Consider the following 12,364-nt stretch of genomic DNA (forward strand, 5'->3'; position numbering starts at 1 on the left):
AAACATGAGCAAGCTAACACACATTAGCATGCTTGATTGTGGCCCTCAGAGGCAACCGTTGTTGTGAATTTGGGCCTTACAAAAATAAATTGATTTGATTGGATGCTAACAACCTACTTGCTGCTGTGCAGAGAATAAAATGCGCTATAATTAGAGGCATACAGCACACTTTGGCCTCATTTTGAACCTAAGATCCTTTTACAATATATCTGTGCTGGGGCAAAATATATTTTACTTCATAACAAATGAAAAAGATCATGTACAGCCCCTTTAAAAACAAAGCAGGAGACCTCCGGGATTCTACCTATGACATCATCTTTATGGGAAATTCAAAGCGTTTTTGTGAGGTTTGGAGAAGACACGCTCATAAACAGGATTAATGAAATAAGCAGTGAAGCTAAATACAATTCCAGGTATGTTTTTGATGAGGGGAACAATGTTAGAACATGGTTAAAATCTCATTTTGCATAATATGTGTCCTTCAGAGAATGTGCAAACATGCAGTAGTATTAGTAGTATTCTTAACCCACTACATTTATTCTACTATTTATGACTAATGTGCAGAGCCAGTCAAATCTGAATGGCTGGTCAGCTACAGACTTTGGATTTGCCCACAAAAGCTATTCCATACACAAAAGATCATGTTCACAATGTATAAAAATCAGCCCTATGCATAATATAGCTCCTTATGAAAATTTAAAAAGAGGAGAGGTTTCAAAATGTCAGCTCAGCCTCCTATAGTGCAAATAGAAAAGCCGACAGTGTTAATATTTATGCTTATCTGAGGGCTATTGTGCAGCGAGAACCTCCAAACATGAAATTATTTATTGTGTTAAAATATACAGTAATATTTGTTAGCTTAAACACAAATCCCTATATCGTGTTGTGCTTGATATTAAATTCATATTAGATTATACCAGGTATTTTTAGTAACCGAGTGCTGATTTAGAGGTAGTCCAATAGGTGTAATGTTACTTTTGTTAAGTTCTTCCAACACAAAGTGTGAATTACTGCAGATTGTAGTGTAGGAATCTGTAGAGTCAGAGAAACAAGTCAATTTCAAATTCCTGTCATAGGCGCCACTTTGAGGACTTTTGACCGTTCAAATGGCAGCTAGGCCTAGGTTTGTTAGGACAATGCTACCAACTTTTCCTCATAAAACCCATGGATTCTGGCGTTGGATAAGCTCCATCTCTTCCCCCTGACTCTGAACTATTCAGGCTACTATCACCAAACCATTATTTCCGTTCACTTGGGTAGTTCTCAAACAGTTCCTGTCCAAAGCAGATGAGCCTGTCTGCGGATCGAACGGCCGCCAGGATCAGGTCCAAGGCCCGATCTCTCGAACTGAGGCAGGATACGTCAGGTGTCCGAGGCCCCAGAACTTCCTGGTCATGTGACAAAGGCCCGGTTACTTCCTGGTTGGCAGATTGCGTCCCGATGTGGCTGGCGTTGTTACAAAAGAGGATGGCGTCTTCTGAGAATCGTAGAATGGAAAACTGAGGAGGGCTTCCAGGCAGACTGTACAGCAAGTTTCTGGAGAGAATCAAGAGAAAATAGAAAGAATCAAACAATAGTCACAGGTAATTAAATTAGCATAATTAGAATAAGCATAATGTGATTGTAGCTTGTAAAAGAGTAGTGGTTCTCAAACTTTTCACGACATCTAAGAACAGATCTGAGCTTTCAGAGTACCACAACTCAGTCAGGGCAATCAAGGCAAGCAGTGATTGACCAATAAAATCTAAATTGTTCAGATATATATCCAAATAAACTGGCTTAACCCTCATTTCTGCTGCTGAAGTTTGGCTGAACTCACGGTGTCTTTTACTGGCCACTACAGGTCACTGACTAGTACTGCAGGAAGCTTGGTTCTTCTTCTCCCACAGCGGCTCAGTCTGTGGCCGTGTTCAGAGGCCCGTTCATGTTCCGCTCTCTAACATGAGCTTTTAGAACCAGAGCGGACAGCAGCTTCTTTTAGAGCTCTGCACATGTGCTCTGAGGACCACGCAGCCTCAAACCCATGGATCTGTGCTCAAACCACACTGAATAAACCTGTGTGAGAATCAAGGATGAAACTGAGCATGTGCAGAGGAGAAGTGAAGCAACAGCAGCGCCAAGTTTCAACAAACAGACTTAAAAACTAACTTTTAGAGACAAGTCTTTGTAGATAATTCTCTCTTCATGTTTCTAATTATTAGATGTCAATTAGAAACACAGGCAGTATTTTAATAAAATAATTTAATAACTAGAGCGCTAGTTTGTGTAATGAATTGATTGGTGAAGTGAGACTAGTCAAATCCATCCTGCAGTTAAAGCAGGTAAGGTAGTTAAGCTCAGTAGAACACTCATCCTTCACATAGGGGTTTGAGACTGACCTTTGAATGTAAGTTTTTTTATTTGCGTGCAAATGTTATCCACAAATATTGATGAACAACCCAAGCCTGCTTGTCCATCCATAAAAGTCACTGCTGTAGCTCTAAACCAAGACTTTGACAGGACTATTCCAAGTCTACATTAGGGCTACGCCAGGTCTATATCAGAACTATATCATCTCTATAGTAGTTGTAACCAAGATCTTATTTCAAATATGGATATAGCTGACTTTAAATTAAGAACACACTGGAATAGATTGTGTCAGCGTGGCATTCTTGTCGTGGCAGTCTTGAATGCATGTCGTTTTAAACTCTGGAGATCAGGTCAGAATTCTATCGTAGAATTTTCAGATTTGTTGTCATTGTTTATGGTTCATAGCTCTGAACTTTGTGCCATTTTTTCTTTCATGTGGATTGACCCAGTAATTACAATGTCTTCTCTGTCAGTATAAAACAAACAAAAGTGAAATTGTTCTTTCAAAATAGCCTCAGAAAGTGGTGCCATTATTCAACTCCATAGGTGTGATTGTTGGCTGTTGAAAGGACTTCAAGCCATGAGATGAATATTGAAGGTTTGGGGAGCCAATCCCAAACAATTGAGAAAGTTCAACGTGAAAAATGTGTCAGGTTTTTCATAACACCATGTCAAAGTGGTCATTATCCACAAGGAAATGCTAACGTTAAAGAAACTCTGGCAGCCAGGAGGCAAACCACCATCATGTGTTCTAGGACTGTCCTGATGCTCAAAAATATTGGATTGAAATTAACAATGCACTGCATTAACAGTAGCGTTTGAAGTACCAAATACTGAAAATATGATCTAAATAGGACATTTAACATTTCTGAAATTGTTTCTGAAATGGTTTTGATCTAAGAAAGGGTAAAATTGTGTTTGTATTATCATTGTGTTATCAAAATCAGTATCAGGTTTGGAGTATTTTGCCTTAGTATCAGAATCAAGTTTGAAATTTAGTATCATGAGAGCCCCAGACCAGACCAGATTAGACAGCTTCAGCTCCTCTGAATGCAACTGTAGAGCTCTTTAGAAACAGCACTAATATCGTCTCCAGTGCAACACAAACATGTCATGTGAAGTGTGGTACTTTTGTAATGTACATAAACATGTTTGTGAAGGGTTCAGAAGAAGAATGCTTTTCATCAAGCTCAAAGCACAATGTGATGATACTGTGTTCAGCAAAGGCTGTGACAGTGCTTTCTACAAAGGAAGTAATATAAAAGAAATGGAACTTTTCCTGGTCCCTTTCCCTTACGTGCCCCAGACCACAGGGCAAATTGGTCAAACTTACCCAACCAGCGTAAGCCACAAGGACAGCGGGCATATCCAGCAAATACGCACTCACAAAGGGGCCTGTGCGCAGGACACCACACTTGTGGGCCAGCCCCAGGCACACAAGTTCAAGAAGAAGAAGTCAAGACCAAGAGGAGCGCAATTTTGAATGAAAGCAACTGAACCTCTACTGTCCAAAACAGTTGAAAGTTCCCAGGGGGGTGTCCACATACTGCAAGTACCCCAGAGAAATCACAAGCCATAAATTACAACCTAAAGAACCTGCCAACCAAACAACACTGAGGTTGACCACCTTGTCCATGTCCATGCACCAAATGGCAGCGTAGCCAATGGGAGCTCAAGATCTGACCCAATTGGACAGTGGGCGATTTGTTATTTTCTAACACAATGAAACTGAATTAAAGTGGCGATAAAAGCTCTCACACCAACACATACCACTCTCTTCCAACCCTCCCTCCATTATCAGCACAACACTATTCCACTGCCTTACCAACCAACTTCCCTTCCAGACTCTTCGCGGAGCTATGCAGAAGGGCGGTCTAGAGTCACTGAACCAAATGTGATGTGATGTATTTTAGAGAAATACATTGCCCCTGTTAAAAAAAAAAGTGTGCACACTCTCTAATATTTGGTAGGACCGCCTTTAGCTTTGATTACAGCACATATTCCCTGTGGCATAGTTTCAATAAGCTTCTGTAATATTAAAAGGTTCACACAGTCTTGATGATGGAGAGAGTGACCACTGCACAAAGCCTTCTCCAGCTTGACCCAAACACTCTCACTGGAGTTCAGATCTGTAGCACATTAGTTTCTTAGCCGCAGTAGAGATGAATCATTTTGTGTCTGTCACCTGCTCGTCTCCATGGAGATGTAATCGCTTTGCCTGAAATGACCTTATCTGCTTTCATGGGTCTGGCTCTGTGGAGAGACGAGCACGCTCACAATAAGAATGTATGCTTTTCAAGATATTATTTTAGCGCTCAAATGATGTGTAATTAAATAAATGCAAGATACATAGGCTTAATGCCATAATGTGGATCATTCCAGGCAAAGCAATAAGATCTCCATGGAGAAAAGCAGGTGGCAGACCGCTCACCAGATGTTTGCTCTGTACCATGGGCAAAGGTTTGGTTAATACCCCCAAAATACCTCATCACAAACAAAATAAAGGACATTTCTTTCAAGTTTTTTCCCAAACTTTGTACTGGATAAAGTGTGTTATGTATGTTATATTATTATTATTATTATTATTATTATATATATTAAATACATTCAGTTTTGTTATATTTTTAGCAAAATATGAGGCAAAGGCGTTTATTATTAACCCCTTTACAGGCCAGGTTTCATATACAAAAGTGCACATTCACAAACAAAAGCCAGCCTTGACAGTTTTTTAACAATACAATCAAATCTATTTCCCACTCTAACAACAGAAAAGCCCGTAACTCCTTCTGTCTGGAGACATAGGATTATTCTACTGTACCTGTTTGGTTATCGCTTATCCTTTTTTCATATTTAATTTAGCTGAATTTCAGTTTCTTTGTTTTGTGTTGTTGCAAATCCTCTAGCCTTAAAATCCAAATCCTCAAAAAAAAAAAAAAAAAAACACCAACAGTTTTTCTTACATTACATTACACAAAAACTACATTTGAAAATTGGCAATTCTGTTTTGTTTATTTCATGCTTGGATTTGTGTAATATTGTCAGCAATAAGAGGAAACTTAGCTCTGTGTTGGGGTAAAACAAAGTCAAAATTGTCACCAAAAAGCCCTAAAACACAGCACCCCAACAGAAGGCTCATCCCAGAACAGCCTTGAGAAAACCGTCTCTGGACCACGATCAGGGCAGAGTCAGTCAGCTGATAGTGACCATCATTCACCGAGTGCTTTAGGGCAGACTCTGCATCCACACGGAGCGCAGCGCCAGCTCAAACTGGACCTCTCACTTGGGCAGAGGCTCCTGCAGCTGATAAAGCGCCCGGCCAACAGTCTTATTCAGAGGCACATGAGGGAGCCGCCACACTTTAGGAACAACTGTATCTTTACCTCTCCAAGTGCCGTTTAATACAATATCCTGATTCACTTGCGAGTTATGGGTCCACACATGTGTAGAGTGAGTGATTGTATGATGGTCTCAAAAGCCGTAAATGCAGTAAAGTCTCGGAAATCGTTTTTGTACTCCTCGTGAAGCCGACCGTGCTGTGTGCCACATTCTCCTGCGAGGAAATGTGGCACCGGCGCTTTCTGCTTCCCCTGTCGCACAGATCGCACAGGGACCGCCTTGGATTGACGTGAACTATATAAGCTGCACATCCAGGGAGCGTTTTAACCACATGTTTTGGGCACAATCATGTCCAAGCGCTGGTGTTTGTAGAGCAAGTGAGTAATGGTGCTGCGACCCACAAGCAACATCGACTCTTTTTCTCCCGGTATCGCCCAAAAATTGATGGAAAAAAAGAGGAAAGGTAAAGATCATTTGATGAAATATTGAAGGGTCTTGTAGTCGACGTAGCGCTGTTTGTCTGAGACGACCCGAACCCAGACTTTTACAGACGAAGACCTGAGACGGCACTGTCATTTGTAAAAGACTGGACCTCACAAGTCACTGCTCTGCATTGATTTCTCTTTGAAGAGGCGTATGTGGTAAATGGAGTGATTCTTCATCTGTTGGGACGCTGTATGACCTTCAGTTCAAAAACAGTGGCTCTGATAACACAATATATATCAGAGCTGTTTGTCGAAATACAAACAAGAACACTGCCAAGGAACCTGTGGGTAAGAGGGAAAAAATCAAACTTTATTGATCTCACAGGAGAAAGGGTAGATCTCAACACCGTAAAGTGCAGAAAAACATGCATGGAATGGAAATAACAAATAAATTGACCCAAAAAATTCACTTTGTTTTGTGTAATTTTGTTCATGAACAATTGGAAAACAAAATGTATATTATTGATCAATATTGAGGTTTAAAATGAACTAAATCTAAAATAGTTATCTGTGTGGGGTCAGAAAAATGTTTTTTTGACCAAACCATAAATTTGAATACTTAATGTGATGTAATTCATACTATTGGTCCAATGTCTGGATACAAATTGAATGTACAAAGAACTGAAATGATCTCTTACTGGCCCCCTCTGTCCTTTAGACAGACGTAAACATTTAAATGGCAAAAAAGTGCTCATGGAGTGGAGAAACAAAAATGGAGAATCAGTGGAGAAACAAAAATATTGTCCTGTAATGAACAATGCAATGCAGACCAGAGCACTTGTTTCTAACACCCAACACTATTTTTTGAGCGCAAATGTTTTTTGTTTAAAAAAAATATATTTTTATGTTTAAATTTCAGAACACACAGACAAACAGTGAAAGAAAACCACCACCAGAGGGAGAGCAGACACAAATTAAAAAACAGCAGACATCCAAACAATAATTGATCAAATAAAATCATGGCCTAGAAAACCCTGAAAGAAAAATGTCCCAAAACCTCTGAGCAACAGGACAATTTTTTTATTTTTTAATACTGATTTTGTGCTGCTTCTTGGCCAGGTCATTATAAATTATCATGTGTGACCAACTGACCAACTTGGCACAATATTGAATGAACAAAATACAAGCTTCAAGGGAAAAAGACTGAAAGCAATATATGCATTTTGATACCTCAATGTAAAAAACAAAAAAAATCATGTATTTTATTTAATAGTGTTGTTATTAATTGATGTGCTTTACAATTAGCGTAGATGAAGGCTCAATAACGAGTCCTCCTGGCTGTCCTTACAGAAGTCTTTAAATTGTGGACTAAAAGAGGTGTGGTGCCACTGAACGGTAACTCTTTATAAATGGAGGCAATTAAGGCTAATGTTTTTTGAGCATGATGGAGCAGCTAATTCTAGCCCAGATGCTAATGGGAACTGAGGGCCATTAACGTGTCTATAGCAGCCAGAAAGTGTAAATAAGACCACGGACTGGGGACATCCATTCAATGCCAATCAGTCCCAGAGCAGAGACAGGAGCAGAGACAGGTGCAGAGACAAGAGCAGAGACAGGAGCAGAGAGGAGCAGTGACAGGAGCAGAAACGGGAGCAGTGACAGGAGCAGAGAGAGAGCAGCGACAAGAGCAGAGACAAGAGCAGAGACAAGAGCAGAGACAGGAGCAGAGACGGGAGCAGAGACGGGAGCAGAGACAGGAGCAGTGACAGGAACAGAGACAAGAGCAGAGACAGGAGCAGAGACGGGAACAGAGACAAGAGCAGAGACAGGAGCAGAGACAGGAGCAGTGACAGGAACAGAGACAAGAGCAGAGACAGGAGCAGAGACGGGAGCAGAGACGGGAGCAGAGACAGGAGCAGAGAGGAGCAGAGACAGGAGCAGAGACAGGAGCAGAGACAGGAGCAGAGACAGGAGCAGAGACAGGAGCAGAGACGGGAACAGAGACAAGAGCAGAGACAGGAGCAGAGACGGGAGCAGAGACGGGAGCAGAGACAGGAGCAGAGAGGAGCAGAGACAGGAGCAGAGACAGGAGCAGAGACAGGAGCAGAGACGGGAACAGAGACAAGAGCAGAGACAGGAGCAGAGACAGGAGCAGAGACGGGAACAGAGACAAGAGCAGAGACAGGAGCAGAGACGGGAGCAGAGACGGGAGCAGAGACAGGAGCAGTGACAGGAACAGAGACAAGAGCAGAGACAGGAGCAGAGACGGGAACAGAGACGGGAGCAGAGACAGGAGCAGTGACAGGAACAGAGACAAGAGCAGAGACAGGAGCAGAGACAGGAGCAGAGACAGGAGCAGAGACAGGAGCAGAGACAGGAGCAGAGACAGGAGCAGAGACAGGAGCAGAGACAGGAGCAGAGACGGGAACAGAGACAAGAGCAGAGACAGGAGCAGAGACGGGAGCAGAGACGGGAGCAGAGACAGGAGCAGAGAGGAGCAGAGACAGGAGCAGAGACAGGAGCAGAGACGGGAACAGAGACAAGAGCAGAGACAGGAGCAGAGACGGGAGCAGAGACGGGAGCAGAGACAGGAGCAGTGACAGGAACAGAGACAAGAGCAGAGACAGGAGCAGAGACGGGAGCAGAGACGGGAGCAGAGACAGGAGCAGAGAGGAGCAGAGACAGGAGCAGAGACAGGAGCAGAGACAGGAGCAGAGACAGGAGCAGAGACAGGAGCAGAGACGGGAGCAGAGACAGGAGCAGAGAGGAGCAGAGACAGGAGCAGAGACAGGAGCAGAGACAGGAGCTGAGACAAGAGCAGAGACAGGAGCAGAGACAGGAGCAGAGACAGGAGCAGGCAGGGACAATCATATGAAAAGAGGACGCCATTGACAGTCGGCTCCACAGTTGAATGTCCTTGTTTCAGCGTCTGCTCTGGGAGATAAAAGTGTCGTCTCGGCCTCTTCATTGTGGAACATGACGGATCATTTGGACGGTGGAGATTCATAAAACACAATAACATAACACGTGTCATGTCTGACTTTGACTGATTCATCATGAAAGTATCTGCACATTCACTTCAGAACGCTCGACACGTTATCCTTTTGGCCTCGGATTATGACTCGGAAAAAGCTCTGCACAGAATAAAACCTGATCAAATCCTGTTGATCTGAATATAAAGACTAAAGAGTAAAGCTGCTGTTGGAGGAACTCACCGACAGACCAGAAGCCATCATCACTGAAATTAAATTGTGTGACTTGTTGAGAAAAAGCCCATGTGCAAAGCCCATAAAAGGAAAATAAGTGGGTTTTAGCTTTCTTTGTAGGCCGTGGCTGGAGAACCGCGGCATTTCCCTTACAGCCCGTTATAGCCTCATGGCTAACCCTAACCTTAACCTTAACCCTAACCCTAACCCGTTATAGCCTCATGGCTAACCCTAACCCTAACCTTAACCTTAACCCTAACCCTAACCCGTTATAGCCTCATGGCTAACCCTAACCCTAACCTTAACCTTAACCCTAACCCTAACCCGTTATAGCCTCATGGCTAACCCTAACCCTAACCCTAACCTTAACCCTAACCCGTTATAGCCTCATGGCTAACCCTAACCCTAACCCTAACCCTAACCTTAACCCTAACCCTAACCTTAACCCTAACCCTAACCTTAACCCTAACCTTAACCCTAACCTTAACCTTAACCCTAACCTTAACCCTAACCCTAACCCTAACCCTAACCTTAACCCTAACCCTAACCTTAACCCTAACCTTAACCCTAACCCTAACCTTAACCTTAACCCTAACCTTAACCCTAACCCTAACCCTAACCCTAACCTTAACCCTAACCCTAACCTTAATCTTAACCTTAACCCTAACCCTAACCCTAACCCTAACCCTAACCCTAACAGCCCGTTATAGCCTCATGGCTAACCCTAACCCTAACCTTAACCTTAACCTTAACCCTAACCCTAACCCTAACCCTAACCCTAACCCTAACCTTAACCTTAACCCTAACCCTAACCCTAACAGCCCGTTATAGCCTCATGGCTAACCCTAACCCTAACCTTAACCCTAACCCTAACCCTAACCCTAACCCTAACCTTAACCTTAACCTTAACCCTAACCCTAACCCTAACCCTAACCCTAACCCTAACCCTAACCTTAACCCTAACCCTAACCCTAACCCTAACCCTAACCCTAACCTTAACCTTAACCCTAACCCTAACCCTAACAGCCCGTTATAGCCTCATGGCTAACCCTAACCCTAACCTTAACCCTAACCCTAACCCTAACCCTAACCCTAACCCTAACCTTAACCTTAACCCTAACCCTAACCCTAACCCTAACCCTAACCCTAACCTTAACCTTAACCTTAACCTTAACCTTAACCCTAACCCTAACCCTAACCTTAACCTTAACCCGGCCCGGTCTAAAACTGCGCTAAAACGCGGTCAAATAGCGGCACAGTTTTGCTCTGCAGACACTCTCTTCTTTTATACTTCACATGTCCAGGAACTTGATATTTCTCTTTTATCAAATGGTGAACAAAGAAGGAGAATTACTTAAAAAATGCATATTAATATTGTTTAGTGTTTCTCTTTACACATGTGCATTATACTCAAAAAGACTGGAGGCTGTAATCAGTGCCAAATACTTATGTACAAGTGTTTATTTTGTATTTTTAATACATTTGCAATATATTCCAACAACCGTCTTTCATGCTGTCATTTAGGGTGTTTTTGTTGAATTTTGAGGCTAATAATTAATTTAGTCCAATTTGGAATAAGACTAACAAAACAAAATGTGGAAAAAGGGAATACTTTAACTGTACATTTTAATGCTCTTTCATGAATCTATTCTATTGTGTTTAAAGCAGAAAGTAACTTAAGCGATAGAGCTCCCCCTGCAGCTCCCTCGTGAAAGTGCACAGAGAGAACAGACCCGAAAACATTTATCTTTCTTTATCTTTTTTCTATTTTGAACAATTTTTCTACTTGTTTTAATTGAAATAAGTTAATATAATCACATAAAAAACATTTAACATTATTCTATATAAAAATAAAATGAGCCAGGGTTTCTCAGGAGAGTTGACAAAGGTTATAAGGCTGGTTTTCCTCCAAGAGACAGCAGGGGGAGACAAAGTACACTTCAAACACCCCGAATATACATATTTAACCCCCACAGGGACGTTTAATGAGGTAAAAATGTTACTCAGTTCTCCTTTAATACAAAAGTCGCCAAATGTGACCGACACAAATGTACCTTTATTTTAAGTGCTATCGAAAACATTGCAACTCAGCTTTGTTTTCGAGTCCAGTTGAAGTAAAAAATAATAATAAAATAAACCTTGAAAAAAAAAAAAATTGGTGGGAAAATAATTCAGAGGTTGAGGGGTTAATAGTGATATTCGCGCCCTTTTTATTTATGTATTTCATCGATCGGTTTTGCGTGTTCACAACATATTCACATTGAACGCACAGCACCAAACTTTAAAAACCATTCCCTCTGTCATGCTTGTTAAACTACTTCCTCCTTTTCCGACGTTAGAGTCTGACAAAGAATCTCGACGTGGACTTACATTTATTTAGCGGCTGCCACACAAGTTTAGCGAATGACTGTATTATGATGTCCCTCGATAACAAATAACCTCTTCAAAGCGACGCGACAGTCGTTCTCCATTATTCATGAGATTCACCGCTCCGAAGCCTCCGCGGAGTTCCTTATTGGATAAAACAGTGATTACAGCCAAATAAAAGAGGTGCGTTTGCTAAAGAGGAGAGAGGTGTGCGAGCGTTAGGGCCCAGTTCAGGGCACATTCTGATGATGAATGAGAAGAGAGGAAGAGGAGGCACCAATCATCAATCACACTAAGGAGACACAGCTATTTGTGAATATATGAATAGAAAGAACATTTTGTTACAGACGCACTTTTGGTTGGACTTTTTTTGCCTGGTTTCGATCTTTAAAGTTGCACCGTGTAACGTTTCAGGGTGTGCTGTTGTTTCACTGAAAAGTTACATGTACTTTGAAGTAATCTACAGTGAACCCTCGCCATATCGCGGTTCACTTTTCACGGTCTCGCTGCTTCACGGATTTGCATCATGCATTGTGTTCTGCATTCTGATTGGCTAAACAGTCTCTCCGCGTCTTCTCTACCTGTGTGTCAATAACGTTATGGATTAATATGGACACGTACGTAAAACCGCTTGCCAAATTGAAGTCTACGAGGCCGGTGAGAGCGGCGCGTGAGCTTCAA

General features: G+C 42.1%; 1 protein-coding gene across 1 annotated transcript in view; it reads right to left on the bottom strand.

The window, feature by feature from the left end:
- Positions 1-1,216: 1,216 nt before the first annotated feature.
- The window catches only part of LOC140353432 (inactive N-acetylated-alpha-linked acidic dipeptidase-like protein 2), a 440,212-nt gene continuing 429,064 nt past the window's right edge, over positions 1,217-12,364 (bottom strand). The window contains exon 16 of the mRNA XM_072437992.1: positions 1,217-1,536. Within this exon, the coding sequence (XP_072294093.1) occupies positions 1,239-1,536 (298 nt within the window). The 3' untranslated portion in view covers positions 1,217-1,238. The remainder of the gene's footprint in view (positions 1,537-12,364) is intronic.

Source organism: Eucyclogobius newberryi, unplaced genomic scaffold (genome assembly GCF_026437365.1).
Source record: "Eucyclogobius newberryi isolate DKJ021-1_F unplaced genomic scaffold, fEucNew1.0.hap1 SCAF_9, whole genome shotgun sequence".
Lineage (NCBI taxonomy): Eukaryota > Metazoa > Chordata > Actinopteri > Gobiiformes > Gobiidae > Eucyclogobius > Eucyclogobius newberryi.